The sequence below is a fragment of the Stenella coeruleoalba genome (assembly GCF_951394435.1).
Source record: "Stenella coeruleoalba genome assembly, chromosome: 9".
Lineage (NCBI taxonomy): Eukaryota > Metazoa > Chordata > Mammalia > Artiodactyla > Delphinidae > Stenella > Stenella coeruleoalba.
The window spans coordinates 92,819,026-92,846,094 of record NC_137155.1 but is presented as its reverse complement, the minus strand read 5'-3'; the positions used below and the strand labels follow the sequence as shown (position 1 = coordinate 92,846,094).

At 47.4% G+C, this 27,069-nt stretch overlaps 1 protein-coding gene across 5 annotated transcripts in view; it reads left to right on the top strand.

Annotated features, from left to right (window-relative positions):
* The window catches only part of DENND11 (DENN domain containing 11), a 54,687-nt gene extending 31,010 nt beyond the window's left edge, over window positions 1-23,677 (top strand). For 3 of the 5 annotated variants that reach the window (XM_079931270.1, XM_079931267.1, XM_079931266.1), the window contains exons 2-9: window positions 102-201; window positions 1,146-1,304; window positions 13,684-13,837; window positions 18,060-18,198; window positions 19,105-19,236; window positions 19,376-19,526; window positions 20,064-20,132; window positions 21,798-23,677. In XM_079931270.1, coding sequence (XP_079787396.1) covers window positions 107-201; window positions 1,146-1,304; window positions 13,684-13,837; window positions 18,060-18,198; window positions 19,105-19,236; window positions 19,376-19,526; window positions 20,064-20,132; window positions 21,798-21,993 — 1,095 coding nt within the window. In that variant the 5' untranslated portion in view covers window positions 102-106 and the 3' untranslated portion in view covers window positions 21,994-23,677. The remainder of the gene's footprint in view (window positions 1-101; window positions 202-1,145; window positions 1,305-13,683; window positions 13,838-18,059; window positions 18,199-19,104; window positions 19,237-19,375; window positions 19,527-20,063; window positions 20,133-21,797) is intronic. The other 2 variants (XM_079931269.1, XM_079931268.1) reach the window with 2 other exon arrangements.
* Window positions 23,678-27,069: the final 3,392 nt, after the last annotated feature.

Here is a 27,069-nt window from a genome sequence, read left to right as displayed (position 1 = left end):
AGTCGTACATTTACTCCGAAGCCGTGTGCACTTAGCCCTGCACTAAGCCCTTTGAATGATTTTGTCTCTTTTAAACTTGTATCCTCCCTTCTTCCCCACAGGAAACATGGTGGAATGGTGCTTACCTCAAGATATTGACCTTGAAGGCGTTGAGTTCAAGTCTATGGCCAGTGGGTCCCATAAAATTCAGTCTGATTTCATGTAAGTACTGCCGATTGCAAGTCTTCTCTGTACCATTTCCTCTCACTCTGTGCTTTCCCCCAGAGAATAAGGGCTCTCCTCGGGGCATTTTCAGGAAGTGTGTGTAAATACCCTGAAAATATATACTGGTTTGTGTTTTTGTATCAGTTTTCTAGCAAGAGGTTCCCAAGCTTTCATGAGGTTCTCAATGAGTTTCATGATCCAAAAATGTTAAGAACTCCTGCCCTAGAGGTTCTCTCTCCTTTCCTAAGAAATGATTGGGCCTTGCTTGGGGTTTGGCTTTAATAAAGGAATAGAGTTTCGGTCGCATTTGGGTTAACTTAAGGCACGTACGTGCTAAAACTTGCAATTCCAGCTTTAAGTAAGGCCAGTCTGTAGTCCTGTGTAATTAAGGTTCTTGTGAGGAGCAAATTGAGAGAATGTCAGGGCGATGGAATAGCTTTCATCTTCTCATTGGGCTGAAACCATGACAGACATAAGTGTGAGAAACGGGAAGGAAACAAAGTGAAAGCTCTGGTCAAATGTTCTATTTAAAATATCAGAGACTCAGGAAGCGAGGAGAGAATCAACACAGTTTATGCTAATAAAACAGAGGTCCCCCCATCAGGTCAGTTTTTATGCAGGAGGAGAAAGGCTGTACCCATGGTCGTGGGCGACTGAGTAGCAGGCTTTGCAGAGATCAAGTCCTGGCTCCGGCGGGATGACCCTTGGCGGTGCCACAGTTTCTTTGAGCCTTGGTTGTCCCATCTGTGAGGTTGAGGGGCTTGGGCTGATAGTCCCGCTGAGGTTCTAAAAAAGGTTTTTCTCAGGCTGAGTTTTCTCACGTAGAGCCCTGGACGCAGTTCTGTCTTTTGTTCGCGACTGCATCTCAAAGGCAAAACACAGAGTAAAATGAAATTTCTCTCTCTGATTTCGAGCCACGCTACACATTGGGTCTATTTTAGCTATTTCCGAAAGGGGCCCTTCTTTGGCCTGGCCTGCTTCGCCAACATGCCTGTGGAAAGCGAGCTGGAGCGTGGCGCCCGGATGAAATCCGTGGGCATCCTCTCTCCATCCTACACCCTGCTGTACCGGTACATGCACTTCCTGGAGAACCAAGTTCGGTATGTGGCTTACATACGGGGTGGGGTGCAGGGAGGGCAGAGGCAGCAGGGCTCTGCCAGGTGGTGTGCTGTGATGAGCCCTCAGCGGTAAAGGCTGTCCATCAGAACAGCAGATTCCTCACCAAGAACATCCATGGCTGTGTCTCACACCTCGGGTGGTGGTCTTCGTGTTTCAACCAGCGTCCTGCATAAATGATTCTTCATCCTCGAATGAAAGTTGGGGTAGATTTTGCTTTCAGCTTATATTAATATTGTCATCAATTTTTTTTTTTTTTTTTGCGGTACACGGGCCTATCACTGTTGTGGCCTCTCCCATTGCGGAGCACAGGCTCCGGACGCGCAGGCTCAGCGGCCATGGCTCACGGGCCCAGCCGCTCCGCGGCATGTGGGATCTTCCCGGACCGGGGCACAAACCCATGTCCCCTGCATCGGCAGGCGGACTCTCAACCACTGCGCCACCAGGGAAGCCCTGTCATCAATTTTGTTGAATTAATTTGTTGACATTGACGTGATCATTGCTTTACCTTAAACCACAATAATTATCTCCTTGCCCCAGGCAAGTAGACTCTCAACTTTTTTTTTTAAGCCTAATCATTTATTATTGGAGGTAATTATTATCATTGGGGGTAATAGGAAGGGAATTTTTAACAGAAGCTGCAGGACTATTAATTACTTCATATTTTTTTCATCCTGTGAGTAACCTAATTTTATTTCATATTTTGAAGGGAAAATCTACCCCTAAGCCCTGAAGCCCTGTTAAAATTTTAGCACATTTGCCTCTCTTCTGGTATGCATGTGTGTGTACTTTATTTATTTATTTTAAAATATTTATTTATTTATTTGGTTGTGTCAGGTCTTAGTTGTGGCAGGCGGGCTCCTTAGTTGTGGCATGTGAACTCTTAGTTGCGGCATGCATGTGGGATCTAGTTCCCTGGCCTGGGATCGAACCTGGGCCCCCTGCATTGGGAGTGTGGAATCTTAACCACTGTGCCGCCAGGGAAGTCCCATGTGTGTGTACTTTAATATATACATACTTGGCACCATACGACGTACATACTTTTATGTCATATGCGTTTAAAAGTTATTGTTATTTTAATTTTTGATATAATCTATCTTGATCATCATCTTTGAAAGAATATGAAATTGTGGGGAAAAAATGTTTATTATTGAAAAATTCATGTGAACGTACAAATGAATTTTAACAATTCTTCCAAATCTTAACACCCAGTGAGATATCCATTGTCAGTATTCAGCGAATGCCATTCTAAAATGACATAATTTTACAAAAATAGGATTAATATTTTATGAAGATTTAATTTTATCAAATAGGCTAGTTTGAAATATGTTTAATTTGTTTGTAAATATCAGAAAAAGAGTAAGTGAAACTGAAGGAATTGTCAAACTTTAATATTTTTTTCACAGTAAGATATGTTATTTCTTAGAATGTTCTTCCAGAGTTAAGAAAAAAGACTGCAAAACAGGAAGATACAGTGTCATTCTTATTGAGAAATAATGTATATATAATAAAGTGCACAAATCTTTGTATAGGTATCATTGGTGCTTTTAGGTTGTGTTTTTTTAGTTGTAGACAGTCAGGTATCTTATACTTCTTCCCAGAACCCCTCCCCGACTTTACTTCTCAACTTTCATATACTGTGAGATTTATTACATTTAGTTCTGTAATCACGATTCCCATGATTCTTAAGTCTCAGTTATATGTTCACGACCACATCCAAGGCTTAACTGTGGCTTGCTACGTTCCAGAGCTCGTGGTTTATTTCTTGGTTGGTTAGATTTTGCCATCAGGTATCTTTTGTTTCCTTTTTTTTTTTTCATGAAAGGATCATGGGTGCTGCCTTCTCTGAAATCTTGCATGCTTGATAGTATTGGTCTTTTACCTTTACTCTTGGCTGGGTATAAGATCCTAAAATCTTTTCTTTCTTCCTCTCAGGATGCTATAAGTATTGCGCAGCAGTATTCTGATATTGGTTGTTTCAGAGAAGTCTCTTTTGTCTAGATCCCTATAGATTCTTTATCTGTGATGTTTCTGAACAGTTTTTTTCTGGGGTAGTTTGTCCCTTTTTATCTATAGATATGACATTTATTTTTAATTTCAGGAACCTTTTTTTCTACAATAAAATACTAAACTTTTCCTCTGCATTTTCCCTTCTTCTTCAGGAACATGAGTTATGTGTATGTTTTCTCCCCATTGTCCTCCATATTTTTCATTTTGATGATTTTTTTTTCTTCTTTTGTGATACGCGGGCCTCTCACTGTTGTGGCCCCTCCCCTTGCGGAGCACAGGCTCCCGACGCGCAGGCTCAGCGGCCATGGCTCACGGGCCCAGCCGCTCCGCGGCATGTGGGATCCTCCCGGACCGGGGCACGAACCCGTGTCCCCTGCATCGGCAGGTGAACTCTCAACCACTGCGCCACCAGGGAAACCCTTGATGATTATTTTAATAGCTCTATAGTGCTAGAGCTGTCCCATTAGTTTACTCGATTATTCCCTATGGTTAAGCAGTTAGCATGCTTCTAATTGTTTTAACTGCTCCTCTACATTTTGGAGCTGTGATACATATTTTTCTGTATTTGAAACATTTCCTCAGTTTTGTGTCTCAGAAGTAACATTGAATTTAAAATAAAAAAACATTTTTATTGGGATCTTGACACTTAAAAAAATTATTACTGCTTTTGAAAAATTAATTTCCCAAGGAGGCAATACATTCTCATCATTCAAAAGCCAAAAGTTATAAGGAGGTATTATATTAGAGTTCTGGCTAAATGGTGATAACGGAGGCCCCAAAATACACTGGCTCAAATAAGACAGAAGATTCTGCCCCATGTAATGTTCTAGAAGTAGCAGGGTGGTCAGGGTGAGCAGCCTCCTGTCCCCACAATTCAGGGCCCACGCTGCTTCTCTTATTATTCTGCCGTAGCCTAAGAGGGATTTTGTGTTCTAAGGTGTTCTCACCTGTTGGAAGCTGCTCACCACTATTATGTCTGCATTCCAGCCCGTAGGGAGGAATGAAGGACCCGGAAGTTGCATACATCACTTCTCATATCCCATTGTCAAGTCCTCCATCACAAAGACACACCTGACAGCACAGGACACTGGGAAAGGTAGTCTCTAGTTGGGTGACCTTGTGACCGGTTAAAATTCGGGGACTCCTATTGCAAACAGGAAGAAGAGAAGAATGGATTTGGAGGAAATTTTAGCAGCCTCTGCTTCAGTTTGGCCCCCTGGCGACCTAGGTATCCGTGTGTACTCTTCTTCCCAGACATAGAGGACATTCCTCCCACCCCGAGACATCATAGAGCCTCATGTGGTTAATGTTTCTAGTCTAAAATCCAGGGTTTCTGTGTGATTTGAGGCAATCAGGACATGGTTCTCTTATCCTGGAAAGCTATGAAAGAAGAGTCACGTCCTCCATTCCCACTTCCTAAATGCAATACAGAAGTAGAGAAGGAACCACAATGCAAGCTCCCATTTGGAAAAGAAGAATCAGAAATAGTATGAGGGGTCGTTAGTCCATAATCATAATGAAATTTGCTGAGTAGGGATGGCAGAGGCCGCTTGTCCTCACAGAGCAGCATGCTCCTGGCTGCACCTTGGTCCTGCTCACTAGAATCCCCTTGTCCATGTTCCTCCATGGCTCCTGGCTTTGCCTTCTGAGCGTTCTTTATCCATTTTGTCCCATAACCACTTTTTTTTTTTTTTTTTTTTGTGGTACGTGGGCCTCTCACTGTTGTGGCCTCTCCCGTTGTGGAGCACAGGCTCCGGCCATGGCTCACGGGCCTAGCTGCTCCGCGGCATGTGGGATCTTCCCGGACCGGGGCACGAACCCGTGTCCCCTGCATCGGCAGGTGGACTCTCAACCACTGCGCCACCAGGGAAGCCCCCATAACCACTTTTGAAACAGGCATTGGTGAACATTGGAGAAAGCTGCATGGCTATGGAACATGTTTCCTGCTGGTGTGGATTTGGGGGTCTAGTGATTTCTTTAAGGGTTGAGAAGTCAGCGGCGTATATAGGCCAAGAACATGACAATACAGATGAGATCCGGCGATTTCAGGGTGGTGTGGCCGTAGACAAGAATGTGACAATACAGATCCCTCAGAAACTGAATAGGCTTCTTGGTCTGTTTGCTTCCACTCAATTCCACGTAAAAATATCCACTGCCGAAGATCTCCTCTGGGTCTTAGTTTTTAAGTCAGTAGATGGTGGCCTAGTTACTGATCACTGTTCTTGGCCTGTCTATCTTTCCCTGGTTTTAATGGCAACTACCTTGAGACTGTAGCCTAAATCTGGGCTGTATAAATGGGCAGACTCCCACGTCTGGGAGAGTTTCTTAGAGGCTTTGAGAGAAATTCTTAACCTCCTGCATTTTTTTTTCTTTTTCTTTTTTTTTTTTAACATCTTTATTGGAGTATAATTGCTTCACAATGTTGTGTTAGTGTCTGCTGTATAACAAAGTGAATCAGCTATACGTATACATATATCCCCATATCTCCTCCCTCTTGCTTCTCCCTCCCACCCTCCCTACCCCACCCCTCTAGGTGGTCACAAAGCACCGAGCTGATCTCCCTGTGCTATGCGCCTGCTTCCCACTAGCTATCTATTTTCCATTTGGTAGTGTATATATGTCCATGTCACTCTCTCACTTTGTCCCAGCTTACCCTTCCGCCTCCCCATGTCCTCAAGTCCATTCTCTACATCTGCGTCTTTATTCCTGTCCTGCCGCTAGGTTCTTCAGAACCTGTTTTTTTTTTTTTAGATTCCGTACATATGTGTTAGCATACGGTATTTGTTTTTCTCTTTCTGACTTCACTCTGTATGACAGACTCTAGGTCCATCCACCTCACTACAAATAACTCAATTTCGTTTCTTTTTATGGCTGAGTAATATTCCATTGTATATATGTGCCACATCTTCTTTATCCGTTCATCTGTCCATGGACACTTAGGTTGCTTCCATGTCCTGGCTATTGTAAATAGTGCTGCAGTGAACATTGTGGTACATGACTCTTTTTGAATTATGGTTTTCTCAGGGTTTATGCCCAGTAGTGGGATTGCTGGGTCTTTTAAGGAACCTCCATACTGTTCTCCATAGTGGCTGTATCAATTTACATTCCCACCAACAGTGCAAGAGGGTTCCCTTTTCTCCACACCCTCTCCAGCATTTATTGTTTGTATATTTTTTGATGATGGCCATTCTGACTGGTGTGAGGTGATACCTCATTGTGGATTTGATTTGTATTTCTCTAATAATTAGTGATGTTGAGCATCTTTTCATGTGTTTGTTGGTAATCTGTATATCTTCTTTGAAGAAATGTCTGTTTAGGTCTTCTGCCCGTTTTTGGATTGGGGTGTTTGTTTTTTTTTGATATTGAGCTACATAAGCTGCTTGTATATTTTGGAGATTAATCCTTTGTCAGTTGCTTCATTTGCAAATATTTTCTCCCATTCTGAGGGTTGTCTTTTTGTCTTGTTTATAGTTTCCTTTGCTGTGCAAAAGCTTTTAAGTTTCATTAGGTCCCATTTGTCTATTTTTGTTTTATTTCCATTTCTCTAGGTTATCTCCTGCTTTTGGGGTACAGAGGAATTGTTTTTTCAGTCCCGTGGGGTCCCAAATATTTCAAGCCTCAATTAATTTATATTGCAGAACTCAGAATGTACACCCTTATGCTGCTGTATATCCCACCATTTCTGCTTGCAAACTGACCAAGTCTTGCATATTTTCATCTTGCTGTTGTAGTAGTAAGATGAAAACTACTAAAAACTAAAAACATCGAGGAGCTATCAGTGCTCTGTTTCTCACTGCTTCCCTTAAAGTTACAAGTTCAGATGATACAAGGCCTGTCTTCCAAGTTATTGAAGTTCTATCAAGTTTTTGTTTGTTTTTTTTAGCGATCTTCCCTTTCTAGCTACTAAGCCAATGCTACAATGTGGTTTTTGATACTATGGTAAATCATTCCTAACTATCATTTTCTGCTTTAGCTCAAATCCAGGCTAAGTTGCTATAACAAAGAAACCCAAAATACAGTGACTCAAACAAGGTAGAAGTACAGCTTTTCTAGGATGACAATCCCAGAGGAAGGGAAGTAGTCCAGTGTGGTAGATGGCTTTGTCCCACTGGGTCATTTCTGGGACCCAAGTCTTTCTGTTTTGTGTCCTGCCATCTGCTAGAGTATTGTCCTCACCCACATGGTAAAAGTTGATTCACCATTACTAGGTCTTGCAGGAAGGGGAAACCCACAGGAATCCCAGAAATTGGACACATCGCTCCTGCCCACGTTTCATTGACTTATGCTTAGTTTCTAGCCACACCTGTAGCAGCAAGACAGTCTAGGAAATGGGGTCCTTAACTGGGTGGCCACGTGACCAGCTAAATTTTGGAAGGTTCCGTTGCTAAGGGAAGAAGAGAGTGGCAGTCTCAACCGCATGAAATGAAGTCTTCACCCAGTTCCCGTATCCATCCAATAATCCCAGTAATCACTGCTGATTTCCCATGTATCTTTCCAAAGTTTGTCTATATACAAAGACAAATGTATATTCTTATTTTCCCTCTTTTCATACAAAAGGTGGCATGTTATACATGTTGTTTGCACCTTGCCTTTTTCATTCAACAATATATCTAGATCTTCTCATATTAGTACATGGAGAGCTTCTTCATTGTTCCTCACAGTTGTATTACGTGCCCTGTGTAGAGGAACCATGCTTGCTTTATCAGGTTGCTTACTGATAGACATTCGGTTGTTTCCAGTCTTTTGCTCTTATGAGGCTGCACTGAATACCTATGAGCAAGTATAATTTCACACATGAGTAGTATATGTGTACATTAAATTTCTAGAAATGAAATTGGTGATTCAAAGAGCATATGTGTTTGTAATTTTAATAGATATTGTCAAATTGCTTTACATAGAGATTGTACCATTTTACATGCCCAGCAGTAATGCAAGAGAATGCTGTTTCCTCACAGCATTGTCCACACAAAAGTACAACTTGTGGATTTTTGGCATTCTGATTGGTAAAACATGGTACGTGAGTATAATTTTAATTCACAGTTTTCTTAGGAGTGAGGACGAGCACCTTCATACATGTTTGAGTCACATATATTTCCTCTTCTGTGAACTGTTCTGAGCCTTTGCTACATTATTATTATTATTATTATTATTATTATTATTTTGCGATACGCGGGCCCCTCACTGTTGTGGCCTCTCCCGTTGCGGAGCACAGGCTCCGGACGCGCAGGCTCAGCGGCCATGGCTCACGGGCCCAGCTGCTCCGCAGCATGTGGGATCTTCCCGGACCGGGGCACAAACCCGTGTCCCCTGCATCGGCAGGTGGACCCTCAACCACTGCGCCACCAGGGAAGCCCTGCTACATTATTTTTTGATCGTTGATTTTTTCCTTATTAATTTCTAGGAGTTCTGTGTGTAATATGGAGATTTGTTCTTTGTGATATTTTTTTCCACTTTGTCGTTTGTCTTTTAACATTACTTTTTGTCATGCAGATGTTTTTCTTCCCTGAGTTCGATGATATTCCTATGGCTTCTAGATTTTGAGTCATAGCTAGGATGGTTTTGCAGTTTGGTGATTAAAGAGGGCTCAGGATAACATGAGAGAAGGACTTGCATGAGAAGGTACGGGGAAAAGGAAGAAGCACAGTGATGTAAGCCCAGGTCTAGGCAGGGGTGACACTTGACCGCAGCAATGACTTTTATGTAAATTAACTAGACTTGATTTTTGAAAACACTGAATCCATGTTTTATATTTATTCTTACTTATGGTATCCTAACATTATTTGTTAGTATTTCATCCATAACTCTTGGCTTTGATATCTCACTAGTTAGAGAGTGTTTTCTATGGCTATTTCTTATTAATCAGAAGATATTGGAGAACTACTATATAATTTTAAAGGATTAATTTTAAACCACATTTTTGACCTTGCTTAGATCATGTTCAAACAACCTACTGTAAAAGAACATTTCAGGGACAGTTGGTATAATTTGAAAGTGGACTGGGTATTAGTTTGGATTAAGACCCATTATTTTGTTAGGCAAGATAATGCCGTGGTGGTTACGTTATTTTTTAAATAGACTTTATTAGTTAGAGATGTATGCTGACATACTTATGGGTAAAATGTTATAAGGGATTTGCTTTACAACATTTCAGGAAAAAGAGTGGTGGGTGGGCAGGCGGAGAGGGTATAGATGTAACCATATTGATAAAATATTGTTGAAACTAAGTGGTGGATAATGGGGTCTATTATTCTCTTCTTTCTACTTTATGTTTGAAATTTTCCGTATTGAAAAGTTTAAAAAGACTAAATATAAAATTAACATAGAGTTATTGCAGAAAACTGAAAAATGGACAAAGGCTAACGGGAAGAAAAGAACGTTGGGCTTCCCTGGTGGCGCAGTGGTTGAGAGTCCGCCTGCCGATGCAGGGGACGTGGGTTCGTGCCCCAGTCTGGGAAGATCCCACATGCCGCGTAGCGGCTGGGCCCGTGAGCTGTGGCCGCTGAGTCTGCGCGTCCGGAGCCTGTGCTCCGCAATGGGAGAGGCCATGACAGTGAGAGGCCCACGTACTGCCAAAAAAAAAAAAAAAAAAAAAAAGAACGTAATCCCACTAGCCAGACATATCTGCTGTTAACATTTATATCCTTCTGGTCTTTTTACCAGGTATAAATGTGTGCATACACATTAATTTAAAAAAAAAAGAATGTTGAGGTCGTTCAGTATCTAAATTTTCTAACCAAAAGGTACGTTAACGTTTCACTGATCGTGAATGATGATAGTCCTCGTCGTCATTTTGCTGGTTCCATAGCGTCTCAGTATACAGACGGATTACAGGTTATTCAGTTGTTTCACTGTTATTGGGCTTTTAAGCGGTTTCTTATTTTTCACCACCGTGAACATGAGTATCCTTACGGGTAAATGATTGTTCATATCCATATACAGGTCTTTAGGCCTCGTTCCTAGAAATGGAATCATTGGGTTTCAGGGTATATACAGGGTACAATTGGATACAGATTTCAAGTGACCCTTCAGAAAGGTGGTACCATGTTGTACCTGCACCAGCAGCAAGTGGGAATGCCTGTTCTTCTGTACTTGCAAGGCCAGAAGACAGACTGGTGCAGAGCAGTAACGAGTACACAGGAGTGATGAAGTGTAATTGCTGTACAGGGGCATCTCTGATACTTACATTGGGTGCATTATTGCCTGGTGTGGTGGGGAAGGGAGGGTTAGCTGCGGTGGGCATCAGCATGGACACATAGCTTATGTTGTATCAGTGAAGGGGCTGCGGGCTTATGTAACACCCCAGTGTCTCTGGTCCTTCAGGGGAATCCTTGATCTGGCCCAGAGCCCGTGGCTTCAGGTCAGTAGCGCATTGTGCCGGTTACTCTCTCATTTCTACATTGTCATGTCTCTTGGGCACTTTCCATAGATACTTGGGCTGTGTTCCTTAATCCATGTATCTGTGTAGGTAAGATCACCAGGAAGGCCTCCTCCTGAATCATCTTTGAAGCCCAGCTTATCTTCCAACACTCTCAGCCTTCTTCCAGTACCTTTGGGTTTATCTTGGTGTTACACTTTGATAATCAATCTTGTTTATTGCAAAATCTATATCGTGTTTAAAATTTGAGGCTTTCATAAAACGGTTGTTTAACGTTTATCCGGGAACTACCAATTAATATTTATGTCTGTGTTCGTGTTCTGTATTCCATATGATTGCCTTGTTCTGTCCCATCAGCCAGTGGTATAGGCTGTCAGAGGACAGGATCCTGAAACTAGCTTTTTGTGTAAGAGACCCTAACTTAATAGTGAGCTGTTCTTTAGAATCTTGGTTCAAGTATAGAGTTTAATGTAGTCAAACAGGTAAGACAGTTAATTCAGAAGCAAATCAACAAGGAACCTAGAAAATAGTAGCCAAAAGATAGTATTAGAAATACAATAAAATGCTTCCCACAGTTCTTTTTAAGGAAATTAGGTCCTAATGAAAACAGCTTTGAACTTAATTGTCTATCTGTTATTGTGTAGTAATCAAGCTTTCATCCCTTTGACACATCCCTGAAGGGTGTCTGAAGTCGGCCATCAGAATTGTCAGACACAGCTTAGCCCCCATGGATTTCCCATCTAGCGTGTGAACGTTTGTAAGAGTGAAAGAAATGATTATAAGCACACATACCCCCAAGGTCATTTGTTATTACATCACACGACTGCCTCCTTTTGCAAAGCTTAAAACAAAATGTATAGGAACCCCCAAATTAGAGAGCTATCACTCAGAGGAGACTTTATTTTTGTAATCTTTCTTTGGGTGTACTTGATGATTTTTTTTTTTTCTTTTTAAAAATGTAAATTTGGGACTTCCCTGCTGGCGCAGTGGTTAAGAATCTGCCTGCCAATGCAGGGGACACGGGTTCGAGCCCTGGTCTGGGAAGATCCCACATGCTGCAGAGCAACTAAGCCCCTGTGCCACAACTACTGAGCCTGTGCTCTAGAGCCTGTGAGCCACAACTACTGAGCCCATGCGCCACAACTGCTGAAGCCCGCGTGCCTAGAGCCTGTGCTCCGCAACAAGAGAGGCCACCGCAATGAGAAGCCCGCGCAACGCAAGGAAGAGTAGCCCCTGCTCAACGCAACTAGAGAAAGCTCGTGCGCAGCAACGAAGACCCAATGCAGCCAAAAATAAATTAATTAATTTTTTAAAAAAATGTAAATTTGCCCTAAGTTCTCTTCCGGGGCTTGGCCTGAATCTTCCCCATTTACCCACTGTTTCCAAACCCTCCCTGTGCACCTGGCTAGACTCTGCCCCGTGTGCTAGGGAGGAAGGAACCTAGTGTTCTGTGAGGGGCTGAGATATATGAGGCCCATTTTCTGCTTAACTCCATTTACACCTCAAAATGATATCGCGGTGTTACTAGTATCTGTGTTTTTAAGGAGGGGAAAAAAAGCAGATTTTGCAAAGTTCAGTAGCTTGACCGAGATCTCACAGGGAAGAAGTGGCAGCCGTAGGCTTGACATGAGGAGCTGTACGTCCCCCTGGAGCAGAGATGTTTGGCGAGCAGCTGGGTACCGGTTGGTGCAAATCTTGAATCTGAGTTTGTGTCAGTGTTTGGAGGAAGCCGGCAGTGACAGGTTGGGGGCATCATTGCCTTTCAGCCGTCATTGTACCAGGGCCAACCGTCATTGGCGATGCCTCCCCTTGCTCAGTAAAGCTATATTTTGATTCTTTTTCAGTGTAAGAGAATAGAAATTATAGGGTTCTAAAGAAATTTAAATGGACTAAAAAGGTTTTAGTGCCTTTTATTTCTCCCTGTATTAGTTTCCTAACGCTGCTCTAACAAAGTACCAAAAACTAGGTGACTGAGAACAACAGAAATGTATTATCTTACAGTTCTGGAGGCTAGAAGTCTAAAATCAAGGTGTCAGCAGGCTTGGCTTCTCCCCAGGGCTCCGAGAGAGAATCTATTCATTGCCTCTCTCCTACCTTCTGCAGTCTTTGCTCTTCCCTGGCTTGTAGATGCGCCACTCTGGTCTCTGCCTTCATTTTCACATGGTGTTCGTGTGTGTGTGTGTGTGCGCGTGTGCGCGTCGAAATTTCCCCTTTTCATAAAGACGCCAGTGATACTGGATTATGGCCTCATTTAAAATTCAGCCCATTGTGCTGTCAGTAATCATAGTGCCAATATGGTACCCATGGTCCTCCTGTGCTTGACCTGAAGACAGGATTGGATTCTCCATTGCCCAGATGCTCCAAGGCCTCCATGTTGCTTTCTTGATTTGGGGGTTAGTTGACAGAACTACCCACAGCCGAGTCTCTGCCACCCGAGCAGACTAGGTTGGGGAATAAAAGAGATTCTGAGCTTTTTATTACTTTATTACTTGGTGCAAAAATTATAAGCCCTTCGTGACATCCAGTCATTGTTTTCCATTATTTGAGACATTGAGGGGTACTCTTCCGTCTTATTCTTTTGTATCAGCAAAGCAAGAACACGAGCATGCTTTCTCAACAAAGAGCAGCTTTCAAGCAGGGAATTTGTGGTCTTCCAAGTTACCCCTTCTCTGGGAAGCATCCTTTGCTCGAGAACAATAGACATTAGTTACAGTCTGTTAATTCCTCCTCTTTCCCAGGAGGAGGAGATTGCGTCCACAGCACTGTTGGGGAGTTTCAGAGCCTACGTTAGAATTTTTCATAAGGAGCTTCTGTAACACCAAAGGAGGCGTTCTAGGCGACCTCAAGAAGGGGGTCTTTTAGTTTGTCCAGGCCTTTGCCCTCCCCACCCCCACCAAAGTAGTACTTCCCTTGGGGCCAGGGGGTGAGTGGCAGGTCTGTGGGAAGAGCCATTCTCACTGTGCGTGTGTGTCGTGCAGACACCAGCTGGAGACACCGGGACATTACTCTCGTCTGGCTGCATTCTACGAGGACAAGAAGGGGGTGCTCCATGCCAGTCCGGGGAGAGGTGGCAGCCTGCCCCCTGTCTACTGGCTGCCTTCCATCCACCGGTACATGTACCCCGAGATGAAGGTAGGTCAGCCCCGGACTTAGGTCTGGGGACAGCAGTTGTTGATTATTGTTTTCATGAATAAGGAAATTGTGTCTTGGGCTGATGCCCAAAGTCTGCTTTTGATAGAATAGGATTGTAACCTAAGCATTTGATGCTTTTAAAACATAAGGCAAGTTATCTTAAACTAACATGCTTTCTAATACTTCCGTCATCATGGTGCAGAGCCATACTGATAGGCCAGCGGTGGTGGACTCCTGGTTCTAGCGATTGCCTCAGGTAGTTTAAAGGCAGACATTTGAACTAGAGATGAAGCGTTTGCGCAGTTAAGATATTTCTTAGTTACAGTAGTTTCGGTATTCCTTTATTGTGTATTTTCTTCCTGAAGTACTTTGTAAATACTAGAATATGTTTATTTACCATTAACGACACACCCAGCCAAGTGTTAGGCGTTGGGAGGGTACAAAGATCACCCCTCCTCCTTCTTTTTCCCCCATCCCCCCTCCTCCATCCTGCACTTCCCCTTTCCCATCTCCCGCCACCTACAGGTGGTCACAAGATACTTCAGTGGAAATTTCAGGCTCCCTGGTAGAGAAATTATGCCATGAGTTCTAGAGAACTCTGGGAAGGCATCTTGCAAGAGGAGTTGGTCCTTGAAGTATTTGTCTGGGGGAAAGTGAGGGGAGCTAATTCCAGACTGAGGGAAGGCATGAGCGACAGTGGGGACCACGGTCCGTCACTTTGTCAGCACCTTCTGTGAGTTAGACATTCTGCTAGCTATTTATCAGTACCTGCTGCAGCACTCTTTAAAGTGGATTTTTTTTTTTAAATCCATGTTTTACAGATAAACCAGTTGAGGTTTATAAAGGTTCAGTGACTTGGTTAAGGCCTTATAGCTAGTAGGAGATAGAGCCAGGATGTAAACACAGGCCTGATGCCAAGGCCAGCGCTCACTTAGCCCACTCCACTGCCTTTGTGAGGTCATGGGCGTGAGAAAGCCCAGGGCAAGTTCATGGGATGTGCGCAGAATGGTTTGACTGGGATTGAATTTCAATGTCAGCCGGCCAGGAGAGAAAGGATTGGAAAAATAGGTTGGAATCAGATTGTAGAGAATCTTAAATACTAGACCATGGAATTTGAACCTGAATAAGTACCAGTTAGGGTCTTGTTAGGAAAACACAAACTATGTCAGATATTTCGAACTAATTCAATACAGGGAATTGGTAATACAGGAATTGGAAAACCAAAAGCACAGAAAGGTAACAAGATAACCTAAACACTAGAGATACAGACAGCGGCACCACCCTATATTAGTTATCCGTTGCTGCATCACAGATTGCCCCCAAATTAATGGCTTAAAACAGTACATATTTGTTTCTGTGAGTCAGGGATCCAGGCGTTGCTTAGCTGGGTCCCCTCTTCATGGTCTCTCATGAGATTGCAGTCAAGGTTGGGGTCTTATCTGAAGGCTTGACTGGGGAAATAGCCACTTCTGAGCTCACGTGGTTGTTGGGAGGATTGAGTTCCTTGAGGGCTGTTGGACTGAGCGCCTTGTGGACTGTTTGTTGCCCCCAGTGGGTCTCTCCGCAACATGATGGCTTGCTTCATCAAAGCCAACAAGTGAAAAAGACTGTTGGCGAGATGGAAGTCATAATCCTTTGTACCTAACCGTGGAAAGTCACAGCCCTGCAATGTTGCCGTATTCTCGTGGTTAAAAGCAAGTTCCTCAAGAGGAAGAGGGGGTTGCATAAGGCCATAAACACCAATAGGTGGGGACGTCCCTGGGGGTTTGGAGGCTGCCTGCCACGTGCTCCCGGGGCTGGAGTAACAAAGAGGGAAAAGTGACGTTATCAAAACCACAGGAGCTGGAGGAGGGGCGCTGCACAGCTGGCGCTCAGACCGCTGGCACTGTGCACCTGTGACGTGTTAAGACATTTTAAGTATATAGTTCGGTGAATTTTTTACAAAGTGAACACATACATAAAGAAAAATTTTAAATAAGCTTATAAAGTAGAGGTCAGATTTAAGACTGTTACAGAGGGAAAAAAAAAAAACCTGGAAAGTGAGAGGAAGGCAGGATCGCAGTCTCTCTGAGGCCCAACGGTGGCTGGTAAATGTTCCCCCAGGGAAATGGGAAAGTGGGAGAGAGACAGAAATGGGGGGAGTGAGCCGCAGGAGCAGATGCATTTCCTAGGGGGCTGCAGGTGAAAGGTGAGGGATGAAGCATGAACCCCGAGGGGCTTGCCAGCAATGGTGAAAGAACAGGAAGCGAAGAGTGTACCTGGCATGAAAGGGCAGAGGGAAGACAGGTGGGAACTGGGCCAGTCAAGAGAAGCAGCTGCAAGGCCACGAGGAGGGAAACGGCTTGGAGCAAAAGCAGGAGAAATGTGGGTGGCGCCGTGCAGCTGGGCCGGAGACGGGTCGAGGCGCCGTCTGCGGGGCCGCCTCTCTCCAAAGTGAGGAGGGCCCCTCGCCGGGCCCAGGAGGGGCAGCCTCCGCACGCCCTCCTGCAGTCCCCCCCCGCCCCCCGTCGCGGCTCGCATCAGCCTGGCCTTTAAGGGCTTGTGCACCCGCCTCTGCCGCCAGCCTGTACCCTGTGCCCGGGCAGGGCCTGGCCTCCTGTTCATTGTGGGAGCCAGACTGCTTAGCTCAGGGCACAAAGCGAGCACGTGGGAAGTGCTTCTTGCCAGAAGGTGCACGTGTCCATGAATGAATGAATAAATAAGTACAGGCAGAACTGAGGACTGCTGGTTTACTCTAGGATTCTAGGGCCCAGGACACGTTTGGACAAAACCCTGCCAGACCTTCGTGCAGGAGAGGCACACGTTTAGGGCGTGAAGATAAGCAGAGTGGGCGCTGAGAAGAACCTGAGGGCCTTTGGCTCTGTTCTGTCTGGTTGGCGGGTGGAGGCCGGCAGGGGCTGAGCGGAAGAGTCAGGAGAAGGGAGGGAAGCAGAGGATGCGCGGATTTCACGAGAGAGTGCGACTGGACGCAGTGAGCAGCCGTGGTCGCGCGTTGCCCCTCCTCCCGGACAGCTGGGACGTGGTGGCAAAGGAGTGGCAGAGGGCAGGCGGGGCCCCTCGGGGGACAGCCCTTCCGCAGGCACGGGGCGGGGGGTGGGTGTGGTGCGGGGCGATGCCTTGGGTAGGGAAGCCCTCTCCCGGGTGGTCCGGAGGAGGGGGCCTGGCGGAGCGCTGCGGCCACCCCGGGGCTCGGGTGGCGGGTGCCCCAGGGGGCTGGCAGGTGTCACAGCCAACGCGCGGCCTTGGTGCCGGTGGCACCTGCCTCCAGAAGTGCTCTCACCTGCGTCCCGAATGGGTGAAGAGCAGTGTCCCTTCTGACGCTTTAGCATGAAAGTGACCTTCCAGAAGGCTCACAGAGCACCTGGCTTGAAGCCTCACGTCTCGTCGGCGACAGTTGTGGCTGCTGCATGTGGCTTTTCCCACGTGCTAAGGGTTCCACACGGTTTTTCTCAAACGGTCCTTCTAGCCAGATGAAGGATGGTCTCCCGATTTTACAGATGAGGAAAGAGAGCCCGAAATGTTGGCTGGCTTTCCCGAGGCTTCCCTGTGAGTAGAGGGCAGAGCAGGACAGGCCCCCAGCTTTCCCTGGGTCAGAGCTCGAGCTCCTGACGCCGGGATGTGCCTTGGCGGCAGGGTCCCGGGAGGCGACCCTCAGGGTTGAGGGTCCTCGCATCCAGCACTGAGAGGAGGCGGAGGTGGGCTTAGGTGCGGGGGCTTGTGTCAGGGAGCCCCGTGGGGTAACCTGTCATCTGTGCCCACACGTCACCTCGCACGGGAGCCGGGTCCCTGTACGCTTGGGGTCTCACCCGGCACTGTCAGCGCATCCTTTTCTTCCTTCCGGTGCTCAGTCGTGTTGGGAGCTGAACGTTCTCACTGAGGTGTCCGTCACCTCGGAGAGACTCTCAGAAGTTACGCCCAGCTTCGCTTCCTCTGCACCGCTTCCCCCGGTTGAAGTAGTTTATAAGATCCCTAAACTCACACTTCGGTGTATCAGGGGAGCTGTCGAATGATGGACCTCTAGTTTAAAGATAAGACTTTGAACGTGAAAAATACCATTTTACGTGGAAGTAACCGTCCCTTATTGAATCTGTTTGGTGGTACCTTGTTTTTTTTGTTGTCGTTGTTGGCAGGGGAAGGGATGGTTAGCATACACCTGTATTCAATATTTTTTGCGATATTTCTAACAAGCTATTCCCCTCCCACCCCCTTTTAATTTTTTCAGATCACACACCCAGCTGGCTGCATGTCTCAGTTTATTAAGTTCTTTGGGGAACAGATACTCATCCTTTGGAAATTTGCCTTACTTCGAAAGCGCATCTTGATATTTTCTCCCCCTCCAGTGGGCGTCGTGTGCTATAGAGGTAACTAGAAGCCAAAGTCAGGGACTCTTCCCAAGTTCTCTGCAACAGAAACTGCCCCAGTCTTTCCAGTGTTGACCAAGGCCAGAAGGGATTGAGCCATATCAGGGCTTCAGGGGTTTTAAGCCTGGGAGTGACACGGTTGGATTAGTATTGTAGAATGTGGACTCTGGCGGTACGGAAGACGGATCGGGTAACACGTCAGTGGTCTGGTGAGGGAGAAGGGTCTGGGTTAAAGCGGAGAGGATGGATGCTTGATATGTTTTAGAGAGAAACCTGGCAAAGCCTGGCGTCTGGGTTGTAAGGTTCTGATGTATGTGACGTAACGGAGGCAGGATCCAGGATGCTGAGGACGGTGAGGCCACCGGGGGGGGACCAAGGAGGAGCAGGTGGGGGGCAGTGTGACAGAGTTACCTCGGACGTGACGAGTGTGTGCTGCTCTGAGGCCTTCTCGAGCGGTACTCTAGGCACTGCTACAGTTGGGTCAGGACCTTGGGGGACAGGCTGGGCCACAGAGACAGACCTGGGGGTGGCACAGAGGCCGAGCTGATAGCCGGGGGGTGGGTACCGTCGTTTGGGGAGAACGTGAGTGAGGAGGGACGTGCCAGCGTGTAAGGTGCAGGCCTGGGAGGTAAGCCAGCGAAGGCGGAAGGCAGAGGGGGTGTTGGCGTGCAGTCAGAAGAGGGGAGGGGACCAGGAGATGTGGGGGTCGCGGTGGGTAAGAGTTCTGAGAAGGGAGAGGGTCACCAGCGCCAAATGCTAAGCAGGGCCTCGTGAGACGCAGACTGAAACATGTCCGTTGGGTTTGAGCGCCTTGGTGGAGCTGACAGCTCCGAGAAGGTGGCCGGCAGGCTGGGAGGGAGGGGCCGGAGGGGCCCGGGCGGCCTCACCTCCGCCGTCTCCCCGCAGTGTACTGCTGCTGCTGCCTAGCCAACGTCTCCCTGCCCGGCATCGGGGGCACCGTTCCCGAGTCCAAGCCTTTCTTCTACGTGAACGTGGCCGACATCGAGAGCCTGGAGGTAGAGGTGTCCTACGTGGCCTGTGAGTACGGGGCCCGCCCCATCCTGCCCGCACATCCCTGGCGGGGTCGCCCGGGGCCCTCCTTTCCCCGGCAGCGTCGGGCTGGTTCCCTGTAGGGCCGTCCTCCGGGGTCCTGCCGCCTGAAGCCCAGCTCCCGCAGGCACCACCGAGAAGATTTTTGAGGAGAAGCGGGAGCTGTACGACGTCTACGTGGACAACCAGAATGTGAAGACGCACCACGAGCACCTGCAGCCGCTGCTGAAGATCAACAGTGCCGACCGGGAGAAGTACCGGCGGCTCAGCGAGCAGAGGTAGCTCAGAGCCCGGGGCTGCGGCGCTGCCTTGTCGGGACGGCGGGGGGTGGGGGGGGTGAGGGGGGTGGGGGTGGGGTCCCGTCAAGCCCGCCTGCCGCCCCTTCCCTCTGGGCACCTTTCTGCCCCTCTGCCGGGAGCCGGGGTTGAGGAAGCTCCCAGCACATACCGATGGGCAGCAGGCATGTGTGGGGAGACTCCTTTCTGGCGGCCTCTGGAATCTGTGAGGCCCGAGGGAGCGTGTTGGTATCAGTGGCGAAATAAATGGTCTCACCACCTCATCCCTATTTTATGACAGTTAGGAAAGGTGGTCACTTGAGTGGGATGACACAGGGGCAGAACCAGCCCTGGACTCCGAGCCCCGTTTATCTTTGCTGCTCTCCCTGCCTTTGGACGGGGGCCAGGGTGCGTGTGTCGCTCTGGATCAGCCTCCTTCCTGAGAGGCGGTGGCCCGTGCAGATGCCTGGCCGGTGACCTAGCCCATCGCTGGGGTCCTCGTAGCTGCGCAGAGGCTGACGGGCGTCTCCTCCCCGACAGGCAGATGCTGTTATATTCCCAGGAGGTAGAAGGAGATTATAACCCCTGTGAAGAGGACCTCTTTGTGCTGTAAGTCGGCCCAGGCGGCGGTCGTGGGCCTCCCCGTGGGTCCCTTAGCACTAACGGCTTTAGCCTGGATCCCTCCCGTGTTACCTGCTGCAGCCCAAGGATGCCCTTTATTGCCACCAAGGGCACTTAGAGCTGGGCTCCACACAGAGTCAACCTGAGCCCCAAAATGCTGTTAGGGGGACCAAGAAAAGTTAAAGCAGCAGGGGAAGGTTTTTAAGAGAAAATGGGAGTCCCCGCAGCTGTCTTCCTGTTGGGCGTCTACATCCAGATGTCTGCTGCGTAGGAGCTCTGTGTGTCCCTCGGGATGCAGGGACTTCTCATTCCATTGCTTCCTTTGAATGGAGCAGTTCCTTGTACTGAGTATTATGGGCTAATCAGAAACTTAACTCTTGACTCGAAGGACATTTCTTTCCTTCAGAGCTGTTGGTGGTCAGGGTGGGAGCCATGGCCTTTATACCTCGTAGCACTGATCCCATTCATAAGCAGCTGTGTGAAATAGTGCTCAGTGATAAGAACAGAATTGTAATTGAACCAGAAACAATCTTCCCAGCTTCCGGCTTGGTCTTCCTACCCCGCCTCCCGGGATGGGGGTGGGGAATAGCACTTGAGTTAGAACTGTTTCTGGCTTTGATATTGGCTTTGATAATTCAACAAAGGTGCAGTACTTTGATTCTAATAAAGTGTACTTTCTAATGCATGCATGCCGTTTAGCTGTAAAAGTATCTGGGAACTGAGCAGAGAAGCCGCAGACTCATCAAGGCTTGACACGCTCTATTGAATCAGACATTCCAGAGCGCCCGGAGCTGCTTTGGGCACTAGGCACCTTGCTCTGTGGAACACAGCTGAAAAGTCTAGACAGTTAATGCCTTTTCTGACTAGAGTTCATATATTCATACAGTACTGTTAAGTTCGTGACATTCAAATCATGCTCTGTGCATAATTAAAACAAAAAAAGCCATCGAAAGCACACAGCTGCGTACAGATGGTGGTGAGCTGTGGCGATACCGGTACCTCCAGGCCGACTCCCCTTCCGCCTTCACTGCCCGCTCCAGCAGGGCTGGCTTCAGGTTGCCCCGTGCCCGCCGCAGCGCCCCTGAGCTCCACCTTTTCTGTGTGGGTGCCTCAGGGCCTGGAGAGCCAATTCAGAGCCCTTCTCTGCCTCTAGGAAGGCTCACCTCCTGCTGCGGGCTCTACCTACCCAGCCAGGGCTTTGAAGGTGAATTTCACTTTCTCACATTAAGTCTTGACCTCAGAACTGCATTATCAGTTTTTTTGGTTTTGTTTTCTGTCCTTCTCTTCCCTTTATGACTAAGCAGAAAGAGAGGAACCAAGTTTACGGGGCCTCTCCCTGCAGCTGTGTTTAAACCCCTAGTGACCTCCCTCTCAACCGGAAAAGAAATTGTTGGCAGTCAGACCATCAGTTGCTTAGAGATTTTGCTCGTCGTACCGCGGTTAACGCCAGTTTTTTGCTGACCTTAGCGGCACTTGAATAACCGTTTAACTTCTATCCTGTTTTCTTCTTTTAAAAGACAGTCTGAGGTTTGAAACCATTTAAAAGTATATCAAGCAAAGCAGTGTAGTTTTGGTTCCCCACGTGCGGCTTACTTGGTGAGCTTTCGTGTCTTTTCTGCCCTCCCTTTCCCACGTCTTGTCTTGTGAATGCAGGTTTTTCCTAGAGCAAAACAATCGGATATTTCAGACTTTACTGGAGGTGTCTGCCAGTCAAGACAAAACTCTGACGGCTGAGCATGCCCGGGGCATGGGTCTAGACCCCCAAGGAGACCGGAGCTTTCTCATGGACCTGCTGGAGGCCTACGGCATCGATGTCATGTTGGTCATTGACAACCCCTGTTGCCCATAGGAAGGATGAGTTCACCCAGGCCCCAGATGGCCTGATTTTTAATTAAGTTGACACAAAGGAATACTGTTTATACTTCCAACAAATGTAACTTTTGCATCGCCTTCCCTCCCTTCCTCCCTCCCAAGAGGTAAGATGAGAGCACCTTGGTTTTGTAGGTCGTTGAAAGCTACCACCTTCAGAGCTGTCGCCGGTTTGGTCTTAGGAGTTATCAAAGCAGATTCTCTCATTGCCTTGTTGAGGGACTTGAGGAGATGGGGCGAAGGCCGCGTATCACCAGGCGCGGGCTGAGCTCTGGAAACGTGGGGCTGGACTGTTGAGAAAGTCTGTCTGGTCCTTGTCGCTTGACATATCAAGAATAAGACAGCTGTCCATCCAGTGTGGCGTTGGATGTCCACCTGCCTGAAGCAGAAGCTAGACCAGGTGGCCTTTCAAGGTTATTTTAATCAGTTCTGGGAGTCTAGTCTTGGGATCAAATCCCTTTTCCTGTTTATTAGAGTAAATCTGTGTTTTCTCTGTTCACGTAGGTAAGAGACTTCAAAGAGGGACAAAGGATATTTCTGTCACCAAGTGTGAGCTTCTCTGAGGACAGATGACAGGGAGAGGTTGCTTCTCAGTCACCTGAGAGCTAAAATTATAGAATGAAGCCTTGAAACCTTTCTCTGAGTTAAGTTAATGGTGGCCACTCCACGTAATAGTCCTTTTTCTCCGAATCCCCTCCTCTTGGGGACGGGCTGGCAGATTCCTTCGGGCCGATGTTAACAAGAGTGTGTACCAGTTTGGAGCCCTCGTAAACAAACTTCTCTTTAGCAGAGACGACATTTGTCGAGCTGAGTAATTGGGACCAGAGAGGTACAGGTTTGTTCGAGAGCAAACGTGGCAGTCCCTCCACCCAGGAAAGTAGTTGGGAACCCTGAGAGTGAGCTCCTCTGCTTTGCTCCGGAGTGTTCTGCCCTGGGACAGCTGCTGTCGGCCCTGCCTGTTCTCTTTGGCTGGGGCGTTCGGTGGATGCCAGCTTACAGTCTGTTAGCCAGAGAAGCGAGCTCCTGGAGTAGCGTTTAGGTCTTTTGGGGTCTGTTTAGGATTTTGACTTGGGATCCTGGGTTGTTGGTGACAAATAACTTCTTGCCCTTCACCATTCCTGCCTGGCTCTGTTATTGGAGTAGCCATCCGTATGTCCATGTCTGGGACCAAGTTCCAGCCAGGCAAATGTCCACAGAGATGACTTCCAAATAGATGGGTCACGTGTCTTATCTCAAGACTAGCTTTATAGGGCTTATTGCTTTATTTAAAAATATTTTCACTGTAGCCCCTTGACATGGAATTGAAGACTAAAGAAATCCGCATGTGGAAATGCACAGACATTGATTAATCAAGGTAGCATCTTTTCTGTAAGTATATAAATCACTTTGGGCATTGAATTGTAAACTGTACATTTTTCTCCCCTGTGGGTTTAGCCTTCATTTCAGTAATACATATGTTTACAAACGAAAAAAGAATCTGTGTTTAGAAGCTGAAGCTTCACTGCCTTTTTCCTGGAAGAGTGACTGGAGAAGAAGTGGCCTTTCTAACTTGGGTCAAGTTATGGTTACTTTTATATACTTTTAGTGGTATCCGAAGGCTCAGGGCTTTCTCTGTTGGGGGTGGGTGGTCAGAAGTAGGGGTGGGCGTAGAAGGGAAGGTCAGATTCTCGTGGAGGACACAGGCAGACCCTCTTCCTGTGCAGCTGGGGAATTTGTTGGGAGAATACTCTATTTAAGCACTTCTCCAGAGGCCTTCTGCGTGTGAACGCTTTTGTTTTTGTGGTATTGTAACTCCAAGCTCAGACGTGCTGATGTAGAGGTAGTAGGATGAAGATGAGATTCCTGTATCTCGCTTTGAATGGTGGGCCCAGGCTTCTGTGCTCCTTTTAGCTCCCTGCCGTCCTAGGCAGCTGTCCATCTGGCATCTCTGTGTGTCCCCCCGATGCTCACGCAGAGGTCTGGGCTGGGGGTGGCCCTGGGAGGGGTGCACCCATGAGGCAGTGCCACTCTGAGGTCATACGCACCCTGGGCTCGGCCGACCTTGAAGAGGAAACCCAAGCATTGGTTCTTCCCTGCATTGCCAGCTTCCTGCGGGGGGGTGGGGGGGTGGGTGGGTGGCCAGGAGTCTAGTGCAGCGCCCTCTGCTGGGCTGGCCGGCGCGCCGTTGCCCTGTGGTTACCCTCGTCACTGCCTGTCTTCCCCCGGGAATGCAGATGTGGCGTCTCTTGCTCCCGAGGTCACAGGTCACCGTTTGAAGGCTCTCTCAGGTGGGCAGCACCCACGGCGTCGCTTGCTGCCAGGTCCCTGAAAGGGGAGTTCGTAGGTGAGGTACCAGGCAAGACTCCCTGCACAGGGACGGCAGAAGCTAGAGGCCACACAGACCTGCTTGTGTGTCACTGTGGAAATACTTTCTGAGAACCCCCCTGCTTTTGTTTGGAAGCTTTGGAGAATGTCCCTTTCCCTGTCCCCAGAAGGGACAGGGCTTACTGTTGCTACTGTGGCCTTCTGGAGCAGGTCGGGGGCCTCGGGTCCACTGACTGATGGTGGCCTCCTGTCCCTCTAGACCCTTGGACCACCTCCCTCCCTCCCCACTGTACCAGCTGGTGTGGTCCTGCTGGGGGACTTTAAGCCTGATCTAACGCCAAGCTGCGAGCCACGTCCTAACTTGGAAACACTGCTGACCTGAGACACGGGGGCTGCCAGGTCACCCCTGAGTCAAGTTAGAAGAAACTCTCAGTGGCGAGAGTCCTTGCGGGACCTAGAACCCAGGCTTGGGGTTTGTTGATGTCTGTAAGGTACGACAGAGTTCTGGTGAAATGGACTTTTCACTTAATGCAGGCTGGGCAGATGGTACCATTCAGCCTTTGGGACAATGTCCAGTTGTCCTCTGGATTAGGACTCTCCAGGAGTCAGAAATGGTAGGACTTATCTTTCACCAGACCAAAAAGTATGGGCCAAATAAGAGTGTAGAATTAGCTTTGGCTTTTGCTAAGCCTGAAGCACTCCGTAGGCCTGGTGTAGATCCCTGCTAGCGGAAGTGCCTGTACAGCCCCCGGTGAGTTAGGATTGCTGTGGAGCAGCAGGCATCTGTCTCCCGGAGCCACCCTTCATCCTGGCATCACGTCTTCCATTTGGCTGAGGAAGGGACGTGAAATTCATTGATATATCCATAGAAATAATTTAGCATAGGAATTTGCATTTATAACTTACCTTGTTTTGTCCCACGTGAAAATCAAGATGGGAAATTTAAGTATAGCACAGGGTGCAGATAATTCTCAGTGCCACGTGTGAAGGTTCATTTATCAGTGTAACTCCTGTATTTTAGCTAGAAGGTAAAGATAAGTGCAATCATGGCTGAATCACTGTTTTTCATTCTGGTGGTTCTGAGGATGAACTTGCTATTTGTCTTGATACACTGAAAGCCCTTCAAACGCAATAAAAAGGTAAGATTATTCACCTTTAAACCGAGGCCTTTGGGGAACCTTTTGTAAAGGGCAGCGAAGAGTTAACCTTTCAACGGCAGTACAGCAACCCTCCAGGAAGAGGCGGGGACCTCAGGGACTTTGTTTTGTTTTGTTTTGTTTTAAATGAAACTGCAGAGCCCAGGGAATGAGCTGAGGTGCTTCCTCCACTCCCAGGACGGATCATACTTGCAGAGGTAGAGGAGGGGTAGGGCGCTGCTGAACAAATAAGACAGTGAACTTGCTTTGGTGTGATGACAGTTCTCCAACAGGCAAGGTTAGTATGGGGACTGGCGTGTCTCACACGGGCTTTCATCTCCCCGTTAGGTTCCTGGCTGGTGGGCTCAGACTCTGCGAAAGGGCCAGTCCTCGGGTCTTTTCCCTGCATTCCTGCTGTACTTAGTGCCCTGCAGTGAGGATCCTGCAGACCTGGGGCTCACTCCAGCAGGCCAGTCCGTCCCCTCTCATTTCAGGAAAGCCCTTTTGTGATTCAGGTAGGGGAAGAGGAGTTCAGGGCTCCTTTTACTCCCAAGTCATGGATTTTTAATATTCCATTTGTATTACCAGTATACCTCTGTTCCCCGGAGCTACTGGGGTGGAGTGCTGTGGAAAAAGGCTAACTGTGAATCTAGTTCATGTTTTTCTTGTAAGAAATGGAAGTTTATTTTTATATCGATATTACTATGTGATGAATTGAGTATGCAGATGTTGGAAGGAAATTTCAAAACTATAATCCTAGAAGAAACGGGCAGTATTGCAATTTGGAAGCAGCTGAGACCCCATAAGAGTTTTGTTATTTAAATGTTTGGGTGAGTGAATAAGGACTGTCCTGTGAAATCTAACAGCCTCTTGAGGAGATAAAGTTGACAGTCCGATGGAGGATGACACACATTCACCAACCTTAAGTAAGGTTCTTGGATGAGAGGGGGTGAATGTGATCATGCTGGAGGCAGGTGAGGGGCAGGGGTACTTTTATAACTGGCACTTCGACTCATTTGTGGAGCTGGAACACAGGGGCCACTTGGTGAACCTGCACATTTAGAAGGGAAGTAAGAATTCTCCAGAGCTAGAGAAATGATGACGGAGAAGTAAAGCCCTGCTTTCATCTCTTTAGCATTTATTCTAGAAGCTCAGCGTAGTGGGCTTCTAGAGGTAATAGGATCTAAATTCAGAAAATTTATTTAACTACCATGGAAGGCTAGGTATGCATGACCTCTGTTTGCTGTGGAATGCCTCTTTAGACTCATGGTCCATCTACTTTGCTTTCTGAGGACCGCTGGGGGATGCAGGGGTGGGGTGTAGGGTGTTATGAACTAGCTGGAGATGATCCACGAAATGACAAATCCACGCACGGGTCACTGAGTTCACTGGTTGTTAACATATACCATTGACGTTGGAGTGAAAACTCCTTCCTTTGGCCAAATCAAGCAAAGATAAAAGTCTCAAAACATTTTGAAGGCAGCATCAGGAAATGAGTTTCGGTCTAGCCCTCCAAGACCAGTGAGGAAAGCTGTAGATTCTGTGCTTCTGAACAGACGGGGTAGGAGACTTTAGGGGTACAGAGTAGAGGAAGAACAAAACTAACCTCCTTGTTT